General features: G+C 37.3%; 1 protein-coding gene across 1 annotated transcript in view; it reads right to left on the reverse strand.

Moving 5' to 3' along the window:
* LOC117208899 (suppressor of lurcher protein 1) overlaps positions 1-25,532 on the reverse strand; it is a 526,325-nt gene that overhangs the window by 61,491 nt on the left and 439,302 nt on the right. The window contains exon 9 of the mRNA XM_033450406.1: positions 9,671-9,866. Within this exon, the coding sequence (XP_033306297.1) occupies positions 9,671-9,866 (196 nt within the window). The remainder of the gene's footprint in view (positions 1-9,670; positions 9,867-25,532) is intronic.

Genomic DNA, 25,532 nt, shown 5'->3' on the forward strand with positions numbered 1-25,532 from the left:
AAAAAATATTTAACTCTTCGACGGTGTAGTAAAATAACGAGGAATTCATGGCGAATAATATAGAAAAAGATAGAAAAAGATAAACACTTCCGATATTTTATGAGAAATAAATATCATCGTACGTAACGTAATTGTTAACATTTATTTTCAATAAGAGGCGCATTGTACCGAATACGATGCAGAGAGAATTACGTACGAAATCAAACATTCCTAAATGAAACAAAGTAAAATATGTTATATTTTCCTTGGTAAGGCTGTAAGTATCTAAACATTTAGAATCTTTATTTTTCTCCACCTATGTACGTAACTTTTGTGACAATTTCCCGAAATATCTTGCATTGTCAAAAGTTTCTATCGGATAATAATTGAAAATATGTTGCAGTGCTTCGGAATATCTGATACGCTTGTTGGATCGATCGTAAAAGCGCAATATCTTGACTATCACAGCCTGCGAACCTATCAATATAGAACCGCAATAACTCATCTGTGTACGTCGACGAGATTATAATCACAGACTCAGGAAAGAAGAAATATTCTTCCATATATTGCGCATATTTGAAAACAAAGTGGCAAGGCATAAAATATGAATGAAAATATAAAGTATAAAATATACTACGAAATATAGAAATACAACATATAGGAATATAACATAAAACTTAGTTACGTGGAGATAAAAATGAGAATCGTTTGCAACAATTTTTCCAGCAATAAATAACAATTTTCGAGTAAAATTATGCTTTTGTTTTATTGGTCATTTTTCATTATTCGGTATAACAAGCTGGAATTGTAGTACGTACGAATGAGTACGTATTAGTTTTCATTGATATTTATTAAACCAAGCTATAAGTAAAATCACGCACGTATAACTGCGCATATTCTCTCCATTTGTATCAGCAATTTGTTCAGAAACGAAGCTTCATACGGGGGAAAAAAGGTTATTCTATATTTTCGTTTTACCTTTGCCAGATAAAATTACTGCTTTTCGGATTTTTTACCTCCAGCTGTCCCATGTTTTATTGGCTTTGAAGACACAATCTATTTTATATGAATTCGTTGAGCGCCGAGCAATAAATATTATAACCGTGATATTTTTCATTTCCTAAAATAAAATATTCCATCGAAATATCGGGGAATTCTTATTATTTGAATTAAAAACTCGTTAAAGGAAATAACGTTTAATTTTTCTACCGAAATCGGGTGGAAGATACGATTGGAAAAGTAATTACTCGTTTCATAAATGTAGTTCGAAAGAGTGACGTAGATAATTTGTAGAAATTTTTGTTGTCCGAGAAAATCGACTTTGAAGATTTGTCACGTTCACCGACAGATTTCGATTAACCTGGCCCTCTTTTCGCTATTCCTTAGACACGCTGCCTTTCTTTGTCTCTTTTAATATTTCCAGCTGCGTAATTTATTTTCTGCTACAGTCGGCGATTCCAACTTGCAGCGAGCAGGAGCCAGCTAAAATCTTCGATTTACCGAAGTTTAGACTTCCGAGTAAAAGAGGTTTAACAAATGAAAATTCGACACAGAGAAGCTTTGTACGAAGCCACAATTATATTCCCCTTCTCGGGAACTTTTAGTATATTTTAAGCTTTCCCTTCGAACTCGTTTCATGCAACGCAAATAAATGCAAAAGTTAAAGACGCGGGGGACCATAGGAATTACGCGTTCGACCGACGAAAAACGATTAACTTTAACGTTAACGACAACCTGTGTCGTTTTATATTTGTCTTCTTATCCGTTATCCGAGACAATCCTAACAGGTGGAAGAGAGAAGGCGACATCGAATAATTGGTTTCTCGCATCTTGTGACATATAGCCTAGCTATAGGTACATTTGGAGTCGCAGAGGAAGCGGCGATAGAAGTTGGAGTTATGGGGGTAAAGTTCGACTTGCAGTGGCTATTCGAAGCTCGAGTTACAAAGATAAAATAATGTATCTGGACACGTGGCAAATAATTCGAGTTAAAGTAAGTTTTATTACAACTTCTAGAGATTTTCGCTTTGAAACCGAGAAGAACGAACAAAATTCTAGTCTTATAAAAGTTTTCGAGTTACGGAGGCTCGAGTTAGCGAGGTTTCATTGTATTTCATTGTTATTTTCCGCCAAATTAACCTTTTAGATACGTTGCACCACTATAGTGGCTTTCGCGGATGTCATCTTACGTTACGAAGCGCCACTATAGTGGCTCACTCTACTACTCATTCGCTCACCCTTTGAATTAAACGATCTTTTTCGTTCGTCTCGCTTCACATTTTTCTCATCCTTGCAACGTTCTATAACAGTGTTAACAACATAGTTTGTTTTTGATACGACAGTGTCAGATAACAATTGCTGCTTTCCCTTAAAATAAATATACCGATATTAGATGCTCCTTTTAACATGCCGATTCGTATCCTTATAATTTTGTAGGATCTTCAAGCTGAAAATGTCGCTTCAAAATAGAAAACGAAGAGCAATTTGAAAAACACTATCGAGCTATGAGCGTGAAAATTGTGACGTGGGTCTATGTGTCGTACCGGGCTTTAAAATATATCACACTCAATTGTATTATTAATTATTAAATGTAAATTATTAAAGTTAAAGTATATGCGTCATATATTTAAAAAAAATGATAACTTAATTATCAAAAATTTCATTCCAACGTGCTTGCGTAGAGAACAGCATTATCCGTTACACGTCGCAGTGCTGCATCGTTTACGCGTAATTCGCGTCAGAGAAACGGCTCCGCACAAAGTTGATATTTCCGCCACCATAGAAAATAGACTCGAAAGAATCGCGTCGATATCGACAGAATTTTTCCAGCCGTCTTATACCTGAAGATTGATAATAATAATTGGAATAATTCGTCTTCTTTAGTAGGTGAAGCAAAGTGTACGTAATAATGAGAGCAAGCTTATAAATAATTCATACAGTGATATAAACGAAGTGAATTATTATCACGCTATCCTCAACGCCAACTAGGATAATGAATTACAGAATTAAAGATGAGTCACGAATACTCAAATTAAATAACCACGAACCTTCCTCTTGTTTTGCTAATTTCGCCCATAAAATTATTATTTCTTCTTCGTCGCAACATGGTTAACATCGAACGCGACACGTACACAAGCAGGAACGTTTCTTTGAAAAATTATTCAGTTCTGTGACTCGTTAATTTACTAGAGAGAGAGTCGTGTAACTAGAATTGTATTTATCGAATGGTTCTACGATGGACGAAAATACGGAGGAAATATAGTTAAAGAGCGTAAACACGTCGCTCGATTCGTATTCCGTGCAATGCGACGGTATGCAACGCTATGCATCCTGTGCAACGTTGCTCGTTCAAATTTCCTATAAAGACATAAAAATCCGCGGTTTAGTAATCTTATATTTCAATTGAAAATCGCTTTAGAGAATATCCGACTCAAGTTGTGATATAATTTTCCATATTATATCGCAAGTTATGGCGTCTGTCAAAGGGGCCTGTAATGTACAATGCATTAACGAGTTTGCAACAGCTGCCACGATTATTAACTATCTCGTAACTATATCAACCAAGTTGATATTAAAGCAATTAAGATCGTAACAAAAAGAGAGAGAGAGAGACAGAGGGAAGCAGAGAAAAAGATAGAGAGAGATAGAGAGAGAGAGAGAGAGAGAGAGAGACAGACAGACAGACAGACAAGCAGACAGAAAGAGAGTAATGAAAGAGAAGAACTCGGCGATTCTTTTTTGCCAGCGGTACGATCGATTCGATTTATTTCGTTGAAGTTGTTCTCGTTCTTTGCCAACGTCGGGTCGTATCGGTTCGTTGCCACGAACGATGTTGTTACACGCGATTATCTCGATTTTCCTGAAATGCAACCGGGAACAATTACATAGCCAGAGAAACATTACTCGAGTGACCGCACGATGAAACGTGCCAGCGGCAATTAAACTGCGTTTAAGGCCAGGCACGTGGAAAATGAACGAGGGGATGACCGATCGCAATTGCTGTTGTCAGGAAAGCATTGTTGTAGGCAGATTCCCCGAATACCATCCTCCGGTTGAGTATCTCCTTCCCGATCGGCGTTTCTCGTTCGCTTGCTTGCGAAGCTCTGCGAAGCTCGTCTCACGATTTACCTTTCACAGCTCTACACACGGCGAACGCTCTCTTTTCCATTCCACGAGCACAATGGATCGTGAATCTTCGGCAGATCGGTCAAGATGTCGAGCGAGGAAATCTTGCGTCGAACTTAAATCAGATCGTAGAATACGGTAAATAAGATGACGTTGCGCGCGTCCTTTTTCGCTGCAATTGTACCTCCTTCGATGGCTATCGTCCTATCTCAACTGCGCTGCGTTCTTTTGTTTGTTATTGGTAGAAATGCAGTGAGAACGTAGATGGACACAAAAATTTATCAAATATCGAAGGTAAGGAACAGTGGCTGAAACTTTTCATACAATTTCCACCGTATCTTTCGGTAAAATCTGCTTCTGTCAAAACAGTATCACGCGCGAACTTGTCGTTAGAACGGGAATAATCGTAAGACGTTACGAGAAAGTATAGCGGATTTATGGAGATTTCGATCATTGTGCATAACGTTACTGCTAATTGATCGGTGATATTTACACGAGTTGATCGGATTTGAAAATTGCGGGCAAGACAATCGTATGACTGGCGGATTCGACGCCGCAACATAAATCTGTTGGTCAGCGTGATTCTATTACAGTGGTTAATAAACTGACAGGTCAGTTAATGGTTGAATTTATGGCATGACCTGCCCCCTGCTTAACGAAGTTAACGAGGTTTGGGATAATGGCCGCTATGTGCTATTTTATTATCTTGTGGATAGCAACAATAACGCTCTATAGAGTAAATTTGAAAGAAACTTTTAAAGTTATTTTTCACGGTCATTAATTTTATACGGAATTTTCTTCGATACAAGGAACGACTACCTTGCAACGTATACTACGACTTTTCATGTATCTCGTGTTTCTGAAATTTACAGTATGATACTCTCTCTCTCTTGTTAGTTAACTTAAAGGTAGTGTCGCCGATCACACCACAAATCACGCATTCTCGTTACCATTTTACACGCATACAGTCGTCTGTACCATGAAACAGGCAATAGCAGTCTTCGATGACAGATTACACGTAGGGATATGGCGTTATCACCGTCATGTGATTGACGATGCCGCTTTTGAGTTAACTAGCTGGAGAATCATTCTGTACGTCACGAATATATTTACAAGCGTGTCTTTCAACATTATTAGACTGCGGATTTTCATGCATTTCTAGAAAATCTGAAAATGCAAAAATGCATAAAATGCATATAATGCGCAAATGTATATGAAACACCCACGGTATGGTATTCGTTATGATGTTTATTAGGCAAAACAATTCTCTACCTTTTCAATTATATTCGTAAAAATATGAATTTGCATAAGTATCCGCGGTTTAAACGTTACTATATACATACTGAAGTATTTGATAATTCTTACAAAACAAGTTGGTAATCATTTTACAGAGGGTTAGAAAATCGATTAGTAAACGTTCAATAGCGAAACGAGCTTCGTTGGTAAAGAATAGATGCGCGAGTAAATTTTTAACGGGTAATCTAAATCTATAATTTAATTAATATAAAGCAATTTCGTTAGAAAGGTAGAAAGTGTCGTTTTTGACTATTAATTTCCGACGAAATTCACGATATTCTTCTTCCATGTCGATCAATTAACGACGCGAGGGATGTAATTGGGAAATATATTATAAGATAAATAGTTTAAACTGTCTGAGGAATGTCATTCGATTTACGTAATTTTAATTCCAATTTCGGATAGAATAAATATTTAAACGTTAACGTTATACCATGGTGTGGTTACAGTACGTTAAACAAATTAATGGAATGATTATCTTTGCGAAACAAACATACATAAATTCTAGATAATAGAGCTCTCCATAATTATAGCTACATGATAGAATACATCGATATAATAACTCAAACCAATCTCCGCGTAGCCTGTTTAGCGTCAAACTCGTTTTAATTAAATTCCAAAGCTCGCACTACAATTTCACTAATAAACCACACGAACTTCTCATCTTTTGACATATTCCTGATTTTTTCCGCTTCAAACGTACCTTTCGTTTCGACGCTTTGTGAACATTTCGGTTCACTTCTTTCACGACACACCCGACAACTAACAATAGACATCTAACCTAATATATACTATTACTAACAAACTACTAACAAAACTACTAACAAAACACATCTAATTATTATAAAAGTTTTGAAATCTGAAATTTCTATCTGTCGTTCTATGAATTAACACAGAAAGAGAGAGAGAGAAAGAGAAAACGGCGATCCTCGCGAGTTGGTAATTGTCTTAGCCAACTGACGATTAGACAGCAATTAATTCTTTCCCAATCAGCGTAAGTGGTAAAGAAAAAAGAAAAAAAAAAAAAAGAAAAATCGTGGACAAGGTTGTATATTGGCGCATTGTCACGATACACGCAATCCCTTTACAGACGCTACACACGTGCGTTGGTGAAATCGATCACAACTGTCCGTTCCCGTGCTTTTCACAAGGACAAGCAGAATTCCAGGAACGTCCGATCCTCGTCGCCGGACAACGAAACGAACTCGTCGATCAATCGGCACGCTAATGGCGGAATTCGGCCATCGCCACTCGATGCACTTCGTGCAAATTGTATTTGAAGGTATGTCAAGCACCGTTTGCATTCGCAGTTGCCAAATTCTACATTGGCTTTTGATTACACACCGAAGACGTCACTGGAACACCGCTCCGCTCATCCGGCCCCGTTAGTTCTTTTCCGTCATTATCGACGTGATGCCGTTTTAACTTTAACGCGTTCACCGCCAAAGCCGTATTTTCACGGACCTTCTAATGGTGTTCCATGATAAAGAAATCGAGTGCGGACTTTTGTCATTGTTGACTTCAATTTTTCAGCGTTGGAAAAACTGCACGGAACAAAAAGAGAAAGAGAGAGAGAGAGAGAGAGAGTTAAAACGAGGGATTATTGCGACACTCTTTTTACGCGAGGTTGAATGCAGCGTTGAGAAACTAAGCAGAGGCCGTAGTACTTACTTTTACGTATCTGCTCTTTTTACTATTCAGATTTAAGTCGTTGCAAACAGTACGTATTATACCGTGTACTTTCGTATATTGCTTGGATTAGGTTCGATTCAGTTTGCCTTTAAATCAAAAGGTACTTCGATCAATTTTGTAAATGCCTTCGTTTGGTTGAAATTTTGTTCGATCGGCATCTTTGCGGTGAAATTCATCGTTTTAGATGATTAAATGTATATTACGTATCAAAATTTCTGCTCTTCCGTGTTTTTACAAACGTTTGTAGTACTTTTTGTAAGGTTGCAAATTCTCTTTGCTGGTTGTTGAAAAGATCGACATAGTAATAGACGCATTTAAACGAATAATCGTTTTTTACTTGTTCGACAAGTGATTCTAGGATTTCAAACGCGAAACAATAAAAAATTGTTTTACAATTTGTGCTCTGTACGTGAATCGTATGCATGTGTTTTATTCGATATTTTCATGTTTTTAAAACTACGAAGAATCTAACACGACTGATTGATTCGACGAATGATTCACGCACCCATACCTTTTTACACGTCTTCAATCCTATCGCGGGCCTTGCTTTATTTTATTTCTTCTTCTGGTTTTCCATAATTTATTTATAATATAATAGATAGTTTATATGTAAGGACTATAAGTAGCCAGAAGTATAACGTGTTGCTGGCTACTTTAAAAATCCAATTAATGTTATTGGATTTTATTTTATTATGCTAGCCTGTTTCACTAAAAATTATGGCCATTAGTTTGGAACTTTTTATGAACGTTAAAATCATAAGGAGGATTTTCTCCTTACTGCTACGTACTCATTTGAGTATCGCTCGTAGAAATGTGGCCCACTTAACGTTTCAATCCGACGGATAATCGTAAAAATCTTCGCTTTATATAAAGAGGAACGCGTCAAAACAGACGCGAAAGAGCAATAAAAAAAAAAAGAAAAGAAAAATAATAACAAAACAATAAGAAAAATCGGAAGAGTCCCATAATTTTGGACAAATTTTGCTCCTTTCGAAGAATCGTATTTCTTCGAATACAAATTGCCACTTTATCACAGAGATACGATAACTATAAAATAAAATACGTTAGCGAGACATTATGAATCGTAGAGTTTTGTACTATAAATTTTTCATAAAATTACAAACAAGAAAGATCATGTTTGCCCAGAGGAAAAACTATGTCAGTTTAGTCATACTCTATAACATTTCTGGTTTTTAACTGACAAATGGGTCAGCTGTCCAAGCTTTTTATTTCGTAAAATCCTATCCAGGTCGGTATAACAGGTATCCGTTGAATTTCACAATTTTTATGACTTTCATGATTTTGTCTGCAGTACAAACACGTGCCTGGAACGTATCTCTGCCAATGAATATCGCACAAGTGGCACATGAGAGCGATGTTTGAAAAGCGAAGCTACCAAGAATACGTACAGATATTAGTATGACTAAGTGGCAGCTATAAGTACTATGTGCTCAGGAGCAGGTATACCAAGATAAGTCTACAAACGTACAGTGCATGACGATTGAGGGTTATAAAGGACAGCTCCGAGATAAGTTTCAGAGGATATTTTGAGCACACAATTGCTCGCGTGACTGATATTTACAGATTCGTTTATATTGGATGGTAGCGTTATTTTGTTATACATATATATATATATATAATATCGTGAAATTTTTAACGGCCAAACATTATTATCGTTATATTCCATGGAACTAAATGAGAGACAGATGTTATACAGACATAGGTAGTTTTAAAGCTTCGTTTTAAATAAAAAGCTTTTATTTAAATTAAAAAGTTATAAAAAAAAAAAGTATGAAACACAAAGGGAACTTAGTAGCAGATTCGCGGTTACTGCGATATCGCGTAAGAACGGATAAGCGATATTTGCGTTCATTCTGTTTATGCAAACGTAACTAATTCTGCATCTCAAAATGCTAGATTCGTTGAAACGAAACAAGGTAGAAATGAAATTCGCGAGGGATAATAAATTCTATTTTCGGCCGCTGTCAATCTTGTATTGTCAAGAACCGTGAACATTTCGAGATGAAGAATTAGTTACGTTTGCATAAACAGAGTGAACGTAAATATCGTTGCTGTATTCCTGTATTATATCGCAGTAACCGCGAGTCTGCTACTACCGTTCCCTCCGTATTTCATATCTCTGCCATAACTTTTTAATAAAGTTTTCAACGACTTACGTTCATGTCGATCTTTTTCTTATTTCGACCATAGCGTGTATCGACAACGTTTGGCTGTTAGAATCTGGAACACCCTGTGCGTACAGGGCGTTCCGTCTATATCGCCCACTTTGATATTTTCGTTACTTTTGCGGAAACAAAAGTAAGTACGAGCAAAATGCTTTTTAGTTTGCAACGACAAATATCGTGATTCACGTTTGTTCTCTTCGACGTCGCTTCTCTTCCTTTTTCGATTTCCACGATCATCGATGATTTCTCGATAATAACGAGATAATTTTCGTCGTCGTATCGTTGTAAGCTAATAAAAGAACGAATTTCAACGTGCAGGTATGTTGCAACGATCTTGAGTGGACAGAGTATGTCGGCAACGATATAACGTAAGATAGTAAACAGAGACTTACTCGTTCGCTGTGTCCGATACAACCGGCGAATGATACAAGTTCAAATCCTGGAACACCACTTGGACTCGTTCCTTTCCACGTCCCTGGAAGTCGTATGTACAGTGCGTCCTTGGTGGATAAGGTTTCGGATATCCTGGTGACATGACTATCCCTGTTTTCGTCGAGTCACTGTTGAAAACGATATCGCACAGTGACGCTGAAAAAAAAAACAAGATAACAAAGCACGTTACGTGTGGATACAACGAAATGCAGGACTGTTAAGCGACTGTTTAACTTTTTTCATTGCTGCTTTGTCGATCGGTATAGTTATCAAACTTTGATCGAGTTTCAAACGGAGAAGAATTTAAAAAAAGAAAAAAAACGAATATTAGTAGTAGACTACCCAATGACCTTGACATATGTTGTCAAGGACAGTGAGTAACCCCCAGAAGATTTCAGCCATTGTCCGTAATCGTTTAAAAAATCATTAACGAAAGAAGATTTGTAAAAAACAACGTATGCTGTGCATATCATAAAGAAACACCGTACGCGTTGCTCGTTCGCTACCACTCGCTCGTAAAAATCTAGTTCAACCCGATACCAATTCCACACGTGAGTGAAACGGGCGGGCCATTTTTAAGAAAAAAAGTTTTTTCGTCGAAAATCGGCCCCCCTACGCTCGTATGTAGAATTGGTATTGGGTTGGACTAGATTTTTACGAGCGTGCGAGCAACGCGTGCAGCGTTTCTTTGAAATAAAACCTGGCAGATAAACGTGACTGTCGTGCGGGCTATGTGCGTGTTCGCAGTCGCATATATTTACGCGTAGGTGGAATGCGATGCACGTAGTAATCATTTTGTTAATGAATTATCGAAGAATAACGAGCGATGGCTAGAGATTTCGGCAGGTTGTTCAGCAGAGTGTCCTTGACAACATATGTCAGGGCCAGTGGGTTCCATTTTCTCAAGATTCGCCACTGGTTGCATCATTATGTGAATAATTCGTAACTGTATGATGCAGCGACGCAATTAGTAATTATACAGGGTGGTTGGTAACTGGTGGTACAAGCGGAAAGGGGGTGATTCTACGGGAAAAAAGAAGTCGAAAATATAGAATAAAAATTTTTTTTTTAATTTTTCCATCGAGACAACGATCTACAGTGAGATCCGTTATAACGAGACGCGATAAAGTGCACGCGTACCCAACGAAAATTCAAAGTCGATTTTCTCGAAAACAAAGCCTCGAACGAAAAATTTTTATTCTATATTTTCGACTTTTTTTTTCGCGTAGAATCACCCCCTTTCCGCTTGTACCACCAGTTACCAACCGCCCTGTACATGAAATAATAGCAGTTGCCCGGGTCTCGTCACGTTCCATCAACCCTTCTTTTACGCGCAAAAATCTCATAATTAGACTGTATTCTCTCTCTATACACATATAAGTTAAAATACGTACGTATACGTGTCAGGTAAAAGGTTCTATATAGCTCGATTTATCCGCACTAAATTACGCACGAATATTCCTCATCATCCCTCTACAACCCCCTCTTAACTTACGCCCGAGAAATTATTTCTGTGGAGTAGCTTAATAATTTTCAACAATTTTAAGAGAACATTCGATGAATCAATTTTCCTCGTACGATGGTGTGAGTGTTCCTGAATGGCTTGAAAATTTATCGTGGAAATATCAGTCAAAAAGCTCGGGCTCTCAAAAGCCCGAGCAACACCGGGCACACGCGGTTAGTAATTAGTAATAACGATGCAAAAATCCAAGATCATTGGAGCTGGCTTCTCTTTTATTAACATTCGTCGTGAAATCTAGTGTTCAATGAAATGAAAATTACGAGGTATGGTCGTTTTAATGCAAATTCTTCGCACAAAGAATTCTCTCGAAATGTTCGTGAGATGGCTGCCGATAAGTTGTCTCGCGGCAACGCTCGCGATTTTAATTAATTGGCTCCATGTTAATTACCAGATACAAAGAGTATTAATTTATTGTCCTTTTAGTTCATTGGCTTGTTTGCGTAATTAGTTGGCCACGCAGGACATGCGACACAGACGCTTCAAAGGCAACGAATTGTACGCACGATGATGGCGTGAAATCTGTTTTCATAGCAAATGTAAAATTTCGTCACTCAGTCTCGTATTTAACAGACTCGACGAAACGTTTTCAGCTTATTCAACGATTTCACATGGATTGTACATATCCGATTAGAATATAGAAAAAGAGTTACGCGTAATCGTGGAACAAAGCTATCTCTTCGTTCGTCTCTATTATCTTTCTTCGGTTTCTATCGTGTCTCTTCCGTTTCTTACGTTAAGACGTTACGCCGTGTTCGTCAAATCGGCATAAGAAAAGATGAGATTATAAAAGATAAAAAGGCTGTAAGGAGGTTCTTGAATGCTTGAAATCCAAAAGATACGATACGACAAGGATTTACCGCGTGAGAAGTAAAAAAGCGAAGTGATATGTACGATGGCTTATGAATTTTGTATGAGTGTTTGAATCACAGTCTTACGAACGTATATCTGGATATCGTTCTCGAGATTATTAGCATATCGAAAATATTGTTCATAGTGGCACGTTCCTCGTTAAGACGACCGCAGTTGCTTTTTATTTCTTTGAAACGGCGCTACATCTCCAACAGTTTGAATAACAGCGTGATATACGCGACGAGACAAATTTTTCAAAGAATTCCTGAAGAATTAAGATATATCAAGCTTCTGGTAAACCGATGATACGAAGTGCGTTATTATGTTATGACAAATAACTTTCAGCGACGCTATAGCTTATCACAGAATATCACGATTCGATCATTTAACTCTCCATTAATATTGATTGCAGTGCAATATCTCCGCTTCGATTTAACGTATCTCCGCTACGATTTACGTCAAAATTATGTATTTTAATAACGCCAAGCTGACGAAGAAAATTAAGACATAATATATTGATACCTGATGTTTATTGATGTATCTGCTCGTAGAACCCGATTTATTTGACAATGATTACAGCTAAATAAGATACATATATTCGACCATTAAATCGTAGTTTAAAACATTGACTTATCGTAGTACGATCATATTGCCTAATTAAAGTGGGCGTAAATTATTCTCTAAGTCGATTGCGAAAGCAAATTTTCTTTTAACTACTTGAACGTATAGAAAATTCGAAAAATTATATCACCTTCTTACTAATGTACATCGAAAAGAAACAGATCTGTTTCGTGACTTATTATACGCATAATTGAATTTTTAATTATAATTCTACCCTTCTTTAATTTTCAAGCTTTCATGCTTATTGCATTTGATTTATTAAACACTTGAAGAGGGATTTTCGTGTGACAACGATAAAAGCAAGTGATTTTTATGATTTTCTTTTAGATTAACTACCGCTGGTTATGTGGAACTCTTTGGACTGTACGTAGATAGTGTCCAAGTGTAAGTGCAATTTGTTTATTTCACTTATTCTTATTGTTTATTGCACATTATGCAAGCCTTGTGATTATGTTTGACGAAGTGTCATTTGACGTGGTCGGCGTGCAGTACAACGTCCGTTCATAGTCGTCGAAGTGTAAAAGTCAAGGAATTTTCTTCAAGTTCGATAGATTATTCTACGACTGAACCTATTTTTGAGAGGAAACCGTGAACAATTGAAGTTCTAACGCTTCGAAAAAAATGTACCTTTTCCGGCAGGTAAATTGAACGTGTATCATCCAAAAAGGCATTATAAATAAATAATGGAATAGAAATTTGAGGTTTGATCCATGAACGGCAATTTGTAACAAAGTGAATGAGTTTCGTTCGAAATTGATTGATCAATTACTTTTTCAATTATCGTACACGCCAGTTTAGAAAGTTGCTAAACAATCGGAACAATTTAACTAAAAAATTACATTTCAACTTCTATTTAGTATTACAATTTAGTAGTACTTGCTTCGAACAAATATTCATCAAAATCGCTCGTTTCTCTCGTTGTTACGCCCCTCCTGCCCTTAAATCAAAAGTTTAGATACCCACTTTATATCAAGCAATTCACAAACATCGATATCAAACTCTATAAAAATGCAATTACAATTAAATACAAATTATATTTATACATATATATATATATACAAATGCAAATTATAATTATATTTCAATGTAATTATAATTAATTGCAATTACAATTACAATTATAATTAAATGTAAATTAAAAATCTATGTGCCGCTACTACCTGAATTGTTCTAACATTGTATATTATCTTTATATTGTCATGTATCAAAAGCTGTTACAAAGTAAACGAAGATATTTTTACATCCGTTCGTAAATTCCTCGATAACTGGGTTAGCAAGCGGCAGTCTCGCAGACTTGCCGCGATTACGGTGCCGTTTCACTTCGTTAGTGGCCAATTTCCGCGGAAACGGCAGATTACATAAGCGAGAAACGAGCAATGCGACCGAATCCGCAGCGGTCAACAAACGCGAGCGTTGTCGAGCGATTCGTTAAATCGTACAATACTCCGCGGCGAAGGAAATTAATGAGCTGGTCGGGGTCTCCGCTTTAGTCAGAAAAATACAAGGAAATGCCCGGGCCACGACAAGTACCCGCCCTAATTGAATAATCGTGCCGCGCCGGTAACAGCCACGCGATTCGCCAATTTTAATTCACTTTCGACGTTAATGCGGTTTTTATTTAACGATAGGAAAGACCCGTACCGAAATTAACGCGCACCTTTTCCACGTTTAACTCGGCGAAACCAGTATAATTCCACAATTTTCACCAGCCGAATTTTCTACACGATTTCAACCGGCTGCCTGATATACACTATGATTCATAAATGCGCATCTATATATTTTGCACGAATGTAAATACTCGAGACGAGTGTATTCGACGTTTGAAAATAAGTTAAAATTCTGGCTAACTTACACTGTCGTTTCTAAGTACACGGGCACTTTGTTCGACACATATCAACGATACACGAATAATTAATAAGATATATGAACGAATACGATATTTACTATCTTCCTGCGATCTTAGGGAATTTACATATATTTTCTTGGGTAATAAAAGTTATATATATAACCATTATCGACTCTGGAAGAGCCTTCTCTATTTTATGTCCATGCATCGACAGCTAATCGAACCGACGATAACGCAATGTTCGTCCGTTCTGAAACGTGCATTTGTGAATCACGCTAAATAGAAGCTGCATAGAAGTTGCCAAAAATATGGCAGCCCGGTAAAAAGCGAAAAATTCAGAGCGAAAAAGGAGAACGTATAGAAGACCGGAAGAATGTTGAGCAAGTAAAGCTGTTTACCAGCGCATTCATTATTTAAGTCCTCTGAGGGAACCGCGGCAGCGGCTTATCGACTTTTGAACACCGCTTATACGGCAAGTCAAATAACGGGAATGAGCAAAGAGGTGCGCGATAGGAGCGGGGTAAACGTTTTAATTTGCATTCATGAGCCGTCCTCTCAAAATTCTTAGGAGGCCACCAAGTATTCCAAGTGCGTCTCTCCGGTTATATCCAAAGGGCGAATTCACTTATGACGATCGATGCGTCTGCTTACTTGGAAAGAATATGGCCCGGTTAGCCTAATGTATTCGTCGAGTAGCCGATGCAGACGTCAGATCTGAACCAGGGGACAAGAGAGCGTTTTATATCGAGAAGTTAACAATCGGAAACGGACGGTCTATCGATTGCTTCGACGAAGATCGACTGCTTTATTTTCGGACTATTGTTGCAACGCATCGAAGAGAAGAGAAGGATGTTCTTCAGGTTCCTCGAGCTCGTAAATGCTCCAAGAATTATATATTATCAAGCGTTTTTATTTTCTGCTTATGTACGGAGAATGAACGAGGTACGAGAACGCATTGAATTATTAGTTGAAGGAATCCTATCGACAATCGCGCTGTTCGTTACACGAATTTCCTTATAAATAGACTACGGATTTTCGTGCATTTATAGCGAATTTAAAGGTGCAGCGACCCATAGAATGCAAATGAAAAGGGGGTAGTTCTCGTCGTAATTTTTAGTAGCCGAAACAGAGTACCACGCAAGCTTCATTTCCTTAGTTCTCTTCACGAAGATACGATACTGTATAGAAATCCGCAGTCTATTTATGTCTGCTTTTATTCTGAAACGAGGTATAAAAGAGGGAAATGCGTGTCACAAAAAAATCTGAAAATCTTCTAGTGCAATGTAAATCTGTTTTGACATTTTCGTCAATTTGGGCAAAGAAAGAACAAACGGACGAAATACGCAAAGCGTAAAAATGTAAACACATAGTAGCTGCAAATTCGAAATTCCAAATCGATACAAACAAATATATCCGTGTGTACAGTGTGTGTTTCGTTCATCATCGATTTCTCGATACGGAAGCAAGAAAAAATGCAAAGTAGTACGCCTTTGTTCTTCGTACGATAAGTTTGATAAAATTAATTTACATTAAGGTAATGGTTTCCGGACTGATAGTCCAAGCTGAAGTATTCAACACTTTAATGTAGTTTATAAGGTCTACGATGTACGCAGTTTAGGAGCTATAGTCTTGTTGCTTAGGCTGTATGTTCATTAAATGGATATGCTAAATAAGCTTGGCATGTAACATGAAGGTCCATTGCAATTTGTACAATTATGTAAGGGTAATTCCGTGATAGAACGTAGTTACTGTTAATTGTATTCAAAAGAACTTTTATTAACCCTCTGCTCATAACACGCAACCCGTATTGTTCCAACGTACTATCCGTACTTTGATTAATTATACGAATTAAATTTTTCCTATTTATCGCGGATTTATTCATGAAAGTCGTGCGGCTCGCGCGTTCGATCGTATATTAATATCGAATTATTTCCTATACGGATTTACGAGTAATATTTGCTCGCTTCTCTTTTCAAACCGATTCACGTATATTCTATTTTGAAAAGCTTCTCATTTGGATATTTTTGACTTCACTACATTATATCTGATCCTTATTAACACGGGCGTACGCGTATCGCTAATATAAAAAATACCAGGTATATGTACAGCGACCCTCGAGAATTTCCAATTTTCTCGGAAATGTTAATAAACGACCTACAACATCTGCTTTAGCCTTCAATTCCACGGTATCTTTTGTTTAATAATATGGTTTTCTGCTCGCAAGAAAACCACGCTCTAAAAGGTATGACAGCTTTATGAACACGGTAATTTCGGATCTTGTTGCGTTCTTCCCGTCATTTTCCACCGAACCGTGTTTTTCTGTCGCTAAAAGCTTCTCTAAATTTAAGAAGAACGTCGTGTAAACGTATCCAATTTACAAACGCGATTAAACCCGAACTTTGTACCGAAAAATATCTGGTTGATTAATTCGTGTAAATATTAGGTTGTCCGAAAAGCTTCTTTCGTTCTATAAGGAAATAATAGACGCACAATGTTTTTTGTTTTGTATTGGTTTATTGAATTATGCACGAACATAATAATAGAAATATAACGAAATGGATCATGTCTAATTCGATAAAATAATATAAAACAGAAATTGTTGTTCATCTGTTATCACCTCATGAAACGAAAGAAACTTTTCGGACGACCTAATACTATAAAAGCACGACGATTCGAGCGAAGTGAAGCATCGAATACGAATATGATACGATCGCTCGGACGATAAACGACCATCTCAACTTCTTTTTTAATAAGAAATTTAGAAATTTGTTGGTGGAAAGAAATTGAAATGTATCGATCAGATCTTACAGATGTACGAGCATTCTTTCGCTTTGCTGGAAGCAGACAACCACGAACAAGAGCCTGTTTTTGTTAGAATGCTTCAACTAGGCCCGATACGGACGAGCGACTTTTGTCCGTGCGATCGTACGTCTGTCTTCGTTGTTCTTAACCGGGAAAAGAAAGAAAGACTTGGAATCGCGCGGACAAAAGTCGTCTGCGTCGAGCCTTACAAAGGATATTGCAGATCAAGCGAATAGCGGTTCGAGTAAATTAATAAGTTTCAAGGTATTCGAATTAAACCGAACGAGGCTCAATCTTGCGAAACGAAAGAGCGAAGAAAAGAAACTATGGAGAAAGCTTGTTAGCTAGAATTTTCTCGAAAACCAGAGAACAGACAGAAGAACGTATGAGAAATCATCAAAGTATCTCTCTCGTTTGAATACACGTCGCACGGAGTGTCTCGTCAAACGTAAAGAATTGAAAATCATTGGAAATTGTACTTCTCGGTATGATCGAAAGGGCGGCGATTAATTCCAAGCGCATAAGCGAACCTTGGCGCGGCATCGTGCACAGGCCTAATTAAAATCTCGTTCGCTGAAATTGTCATACAAACGTGTACACAATGGCCGTTGGCGTCCAACTGTGACTCTGAACGCCGGTTTCCCGAAATTTAATCGCACCTCATTCCCATTTTGCGTTACGCACATCCATGCTTCTGTGAAACTCGTGCTTGGAAAATTTCAATTTACCAACAGAGTCAGTTTCGTAGGAAACTCGTCGAATATCAGCGGGCTATCCAACCACCAAACACATCTCTCCATCTGGATCGCTTGACGTGTGAAAAAGGAAGTTACGCAAAGCGGGCGGAATTCCGCCGTGTGTCAAATCGACTCGAGCGCGTAATTTCGAAAACTCTGGGCGCGTTACTCTCTCTCTCTCTCTCTCTCTCTCTCTCTCTCTCTCTCTCTCTGTGGTAATTGCACGTCGACGCAACGCGACACGCAAGCACGAGTCGGAGCGACGCGTGGGAATTGTTTTAAGCTCGTTTCACTAGCCGGCGGAGTAGATGGTCGCGTCGCCTTCGTTGCGATACAGGCAATCTGTCGTCTGGTCGGTGGTCATCGCGCGAAAAGGTCGCGCCAGTTCGTAGAACCGCAAGAGGGTGAAAACCGTTGTGACAATCCACGCCTTGCCGCAACTGCGGATTTCCTAATTAAACAGCGTATTTGACCGAGGACAACCGAGTCAGCAGGCACCAACCTTCCGACGGTATTAATAATTTACCGTTGAGAAAGGAGAAAGGGAGGAGCGGTAGAACTTTGGTGAAATTAATTTGAACGCCATTTGCTGGCCGCGTCTTGCCGAGTAACCGACCAACTTCGTAGATTTAAGCGACTGGCTTAGTATCCTCGGCTAGATCGCGGCCCGATGTCCGCCACTCGCTCAGCAGAATCGCCACGGTGGCGAAATATCCGCGCGAATATCCTGTTCCGTTTCGGTAATGCACCTTCATATTTTCTTGCGGATTTCTGCATTATTCACGCGCGGATATTTCAACACGAACCGCGCGGTCACGGGCTTCGTCAGTTATGAAGGCTGCTCACCAGACACGAGCCGAGAATTCGCTATCGTATATTTTGGCCCCGGCCTTCCTTCCATCGTTTCCGGACCCGGCGAACTTTCCACCAGGAAATCTCCGTCGCTTCTTTCCGCACGACGAATATTTGTCAACGAGCGTCTATTGATGTTTCGGAATTCGACGAATGGCGTACGAGGAGACAGGATCGTACGTACGGGAACGACAGACGTAGGAAAACATGCGAGCAGAAAAATTGTTAGCGCTGCGAACGTGCAACTTTAATGGCGGTGAGGAAGTTTTAAAGTAATCGGTGCAACGATATCCTGGTACATACTTATCTTTTTACCTGTATGTATTTTATATATTTTAGTTTTATATATTTTCGTCGTCGTTGCATTGCTGCGCAAGATAGCTGTCGCGAGGAAACGGTATCTGTGTTAGGTCGTCCGAAAAGTTTCTTTTATAAGGAAATGATGGATGCACAACATTTTTCGTTTTATATTATTTTGCCGAATTACGTAGGATCGATTTTGTTCTACCAAAATGAAGATCACAACGTTCGATGGATTAGGTTCCCTGTTTGTATAAAGACGTGTCCGTAAAAGAAAGACACTTTTCGGACAACCTAATATATCGTTGTATTCGCGTCGTATGTAGCTTAATTGTGGATTAATAACGAAGTAATTACTTCAAGATAAACTCCGCATCTTTATTTTCGTATATCCGTGACCTGGAGACCGCTGTTACGCAGAAAATAAAATCTAGCGAAACAAAAATATTCTAAATAGGGAGAGGTCCATATTATCGTGCCCTTGGATATAAATTATGTTTTGGGTTACAAGGTGTAGGAACAAAACAACTAATAAATAGATTTCTATTTATGTTCCCTGTAGCCTTCAGCTAGACCTACAAGGTTAACTTTTTTGGTAATGCCCTTTCGCTATAAATATATGAACATGCTCCCTATCGATTCTATCGTATTGTAACACTAAGAGAGTAAGAGTCTGGTTCAGCATAAACTTATACATTATACTTATACCTTTATTTATTTCAATATATTTTTCTATTACAAATTCAGCCACTCGTTCTTTTATCAGTCAACCTCGACGAATACCGTGAAAGCTAAAGATTGCAATGATAAACCGAGAGATTAATATTAAATTGTCTTTGTCGATCGAATACAAAGTTGGTTTCGTGATTGTGCGAATAATTGGAATAATTGGATCATCGCGTATCGATTAAAATTTAAACTTCCTAAGCATTGGGTATTTTTAACACAAATATAGGAATATTTTTTTTATATATAGGAAGAAGGAAAAAACGTTTTATACGAATAGAATTAAAATAATATGCAATTATCGCAAAGTGCACGTATAGTGGTGATTCATGCGCGTCGATTTATTTAATTACACTGGTTTCCTCTGATCAATTTTTAATCAACCTATTTTCGATATTTAATTCTGGACTCCTGGAAATAACGACGCACTAACTGGTATTCGTAAATAATGATTAACAGTGAAACAAACGAATAATTGTCAACGGTACATGCTAATATGCTTATACGAATGAATCAAAGAAGGGAGATTTTTGCATGCATAATACAACGTAATAATTAATTAAAGATAGCGCAATAATAACAATAATTTGCTGGCAGTTTCTTTCGCTGCTTATTAAAACGATCGTATTAGCGTAATTCATTACTTAGAGTACGTTAATATTAATAATGATTACCACTAATTGTCGCCGGTTGTTGTATCGTTAATTATTAATTTATTTCCATATTCAATTATTGTTCATTAAGAGTGATTAAATTTGTTTTGCATAGATGTGATGATCGGGAAAGTTGGCGTGTAATGTGGTTGCGGTGATACGACGATTGAAAAGCGTAAATACAATGATTAGAGAGTGTGGAGAGAGTGCAGTCGAGTAAATTTGTGTCAAGCGGTATCAATAATTCGCGGTATAATATTTTGAATTTACTGTAACAAAACGTTTCCCTCTCCTGGCAAATTACCCCTACATTTACATTAATTTTGTATTATCAGAATTTCGGTATAGCTATCTGTGAAATATAATTACATAGAATATATATATATACAGGGTGGTTGGTAACTGGTGGTACAAGCAGAAAGGGGGTGATTCTACGCGAAAAAAGAAGTCGAAAATATAGAATAAACATTTTTCGTTCGAGGCTTTGTTTTCGAGAAAATCGACTTTGAATTTTCGCTGGGTACGCGTGCACTTTATCGCGTCTCGTTATAACGCATCTCACTGTAGATCGTTGTCTCGATGGAAAAATTAAAAAAAAAAATGTTTATTCTATATTTTCGACTTCTTTTTTCGCGTAGAATCACCCCCTTGTACCACCAGTTATCAACCACCTTGTATATCTATAAGTTTACTCGGTTTTCGATTTTAAAATTCCAAAAAGCGATACGATTTTCTAAAAAAAAGTTTCCTTCTAAAATGGAACCGCGTTATATTAATAATTTAGTCTAAAAGTAAAAAGTTACATGGATTCTACTCTGGGAGAAATTGCCTCTTTCATATTTTAAAATTGCATCATCGTTTCTTATACTTGCGTTTCCTTTTCTATATCGTTGATATCGACGTTCGTCGCAAAGTTTATTATAACTCCGATATCGCTGGTTTAGCAGCTGGATATATAAATTTGCAGAACAGTAATCGAACAATGTGTCACGGACACAATAATTTTGTAACGACGTACAAATTATATTTCGATTAACAACTTTATCAAGAAGCGGAGGAAGCGGCATAGAACGTATTAAGCTTTTAAGACACAAAGCTGGTAAAAATTAATTAATTGGCGATTAATTGCCTGGACGTACTGGGATTTGCCATGGCATGTTACTCGATATGTTACTAATTGCCAAACAAAAATGATGACGTTCTCTTCTTTCCAATAAAATTGTGGTACGTTCCATTCGCGCATAACACAGCACAGCGGCTTCGTACGACAAAAACGTAATTATTTCACTTCACAAAGCGTTCATCGTCGGTAATGATATTCGGGAAATTTAATCGCACCATTTTCCACTATTTTGTATTCGCTGCGTGCCATTTCAAAATTCAGCCGCCTGTTCGCAACATCGCGCCAACTTCTCAAGTTAATTAGCGATATCTCTAATTCATTTCTAATTTATCAACGTCTACGTACAGCGTTAGTTTTGTGAAATGATTTGACTGTTTCATAATTTACGATCGATCGGAAATAGAGAAAAGACAAAAGTAGGGGATCGTGTGACGAGGAAATTTCGTAGCGCTTAGTGAAAATCGAGACCAGCGTGAAACAAATTTATCCCGTGCAATATGTCGGCCGCTTTATCTCACGGTTTAAGGTGTTATATAATTTCCGATACAGCACACTGATGAAGTTCGTGTAGGGCCTCTTTCATTGTGCTTCGCGAATCCCTATTTTACGGTCTCTTGACTTAAACCGATTAACCACTGAACTCTCCATATAATAGTATCTCATTTCATAAGCGTCGTTAAGTGCATTTCAAAATGCTTTCTATTTCCCTTTTGTCCGCCTGTACAAACGAGACCAGCATAGAGAGGAGATTGCCGCTCGTGTACCATCTAGGAAATTAAAATACCAATTTGTGGTCAGCTGAAAGATTATCGCTCAACTTTCTGACGTCGTCGATGCACAGTTTGCTCGTAACGTTGTCCGACGAATATATTTTACACGTTTATATTGTCGCTATTGCATGGCGATTATAACGCACAAAGAATAGAACGTTCATCGACTATGCATGTGACGCGTTTCTTAACGATGATACCGAGGATTTAAAATATCACGAGGATTAGATTTAGCTATGTAACGCCGTGTATTTCAAAACGGAGAAAATTTTGAAAATTCTTTTCTGTCACTGACATTTCCATCTAGAGCTCTAAATGGTAATTTGGCAATTGTGTAAACGTTCTGAATTTATCAATAGATTCGTCGATAAATCACAATCCAGTAAGCTTTGAATATCATTGTACTTTTCCCCTGTTTTGCAGGTAAATAATATTAAATAGCAAAGAATATTCGTTAAAAATGTTAGTAAACTGCGTCTCAAAATCTGATTTTGTTTCGTCATTTGTTTGACGGAAACGCGTGACGATAGGACAAAGAATAAAATGCTGAAAGTTGCCCTGTACTTAAGCAGAAAGCACACTTGTATCCTCAACAACGCGTTCAGAAACGAGTTAATCCTCTTTCATTTTTTAAAAGCTGTTTTAAAAACTAAAAGCGAGGGCAACCTTCTCATTGCTCGATATTGTAAACACACATATAGAAGATTCGCGTATAATTACGCGAGCTCCCGCTTTTACGACTTAAAGTCGCTACGGATAGTTTAAACGAATCGTATGACAAATACTTTTCGCGAAATAAAAAATATCACAACAGAATCGTAATTACTTTTTGCGTTAATCTTCTTTCTTAAAATTCTTTCAAAATATCCAACGTGCTTTCTTTTATCGAGGTATACTTCGGAAGCTTGTTAGAGAATTTCTACATGTTTGTAATTCATCGTGGTAGTTAAACGATTTAATACAATATAGAATGGATATGTAGGAGAGGATAAAACAGATATTTAGGAGCTTGAATTTTGATACTTGGTTCTATATGGTTTTTATGACAGTTCACATATTTACAAAGTACATGAAATTAAAGTGTAGGTACACGGCATACTACTCTCGCCCATAGCGGCTCATGTTCAAGAGATAACATTATCTCTGAACTTCCAGTCATCTGATATTAAAATTAGATTAGCTTCTCAAGGCGTAAAATAACTTTCCAGACAAGGTTTTATAATTTTCGAAACAAAATTGCACGGTGCATATACTTTGAAACACGCTATCGTATTAAGATGAATCATAGTTCTGCTATCTTTATTTCTGAGATCATAAAATTTCTCACAGGAAAGTTGAAAGAATCGACGTTAACTGTATTACGAAACGAAAAAATTTATACCGCTTTGATATCCGTATGCGGCTATTTTCAATTTCAAAATTATCCGAAACGTTTTAAGTATGTATAATTAAGTTTGTGCTAATCATTAACCAATAATTATTTGTTATCGTACTAGTATGCTATTTAATATGATTTACCAGTACGTACATATATCTACATACATATTGATCTACCTGTGAATTAATTGATTGATTTACTAATTAACTACGAGCTTGTTTCAAATTTTATGACGACAGAGTTAGGTAAGCTATATTACGATTGATTTGCGCCTGAAATTATCCCGAAGATATGCTTTATTGCTGGTGAATATCGATCGTTGAAGAAATTATGCGTCGATGCTATTGGAATATTAAATAAAAAATAAATGATAAAATAATATATCGAGTAGTACAGGTATAAATGTTAATACTAGTGAAATGACGGATAAGTAGAAAAAAACGAAATCTGTAGCACATTTATGCGAAACGTGACGTTTGAATTTGCACCAGCAATTGCACGGTAAATCGAACTGCTACTTGAATCCGTGATGGGCAACGGAAACCGAGATATATCATAGCAACGCATTTCGCTAATAATTTTACATCATTGTACTGACAGTGACTGGCAACGAAGTTTACGCGCCGAAGCAACTTGTTAAACGTGTGTCGGAAACTAAACGTAGTTGATGTAAATCTGCACGCAAGCTTCCAAACAGTTCTTGTAACAGATTTGTGACAAATACACAAATTTTATACAGTGATGGCGATATATTTATACCAATTGAATTTCCTGTTAAATTCGAAGAAATAAAAGTAGAAAAAATTACCCGAGATCTGTGAATAAAAAGAACCTGAACGATCGACGAAAAGATCTTGATGGAACAGATTAAAATTTCGTTAAAAAATAACGAAAATAAATACACAAATGTCTGTTCTCGAAAATTTCATTCCGAATAGATCAAAGTTTCAAGAAGATTAAAAAGGAAACACCCAACAGATCTCACAAAGGACATAACATAACAAACACTCACCTCAGTAAAGAAATAAATCAATCAAATTCGAAGATGGTATCTCACTGGGGGTAGCCATCCACATGTTATATTATTATACCACTAAGCTATAATATTTTACCAAATGTCCTACTGGACAAATTGTAAAATTCAAATAAATAAATAAAAAAAAAAGTTTCAAGGATGCTGTGGAAAAACAATGGAACACAGAATTAACTTAAATCGAACGCAAATGTCAAGACTTCGTTAAAATATTTTTTCTCATTTTTTAACACATCTCTCTCTCTCTCTCTCTCTCTCTCTCTCTCTCTGTCTCCCGTTTAAAAGAAATGAACTTGGAAGTTCCTGACATAATATCCATTTCTCCATAGCTAAATAATTCTGCAAGCAAACCGAATACCAAGCTATAAATAACATACCAACAATGTCACTGCTAGCAGTGCCAACGCTTTAGAAATACACAAAGATATACACGTTGAATCGAAAGAAAATAGGCAATGAATGGCAAATGCTGCTTTTCCTCGACTCGGAGCGGTTTGTTCGGTAGGCGTGATGTATATCGTGTGATATTACATTTTCACGTTTACCGACGTGTCAAGGGGTGTGCGAAATCTCTTTCTCTCTCTCTCTCTCTCTCTCTCTCTCTCTCTCT

Source organism: Bombus bifarius, unplaced genomic scaffold (genome assembly GCF_011952205.1).
Source record: "Bombus bifarius isolate JDL3187 unplaced genomic scaffold, Bbif_JDL3187 scf7180000008163, whole genome shotgun sequence".
In the NCBI taxonomy this organism is placed as follows: Eukaryota; Metazoa; Arthropoda; class Insecta; order Hymenoptera; family Apidae; genus Bombus; species Bombus bifarius.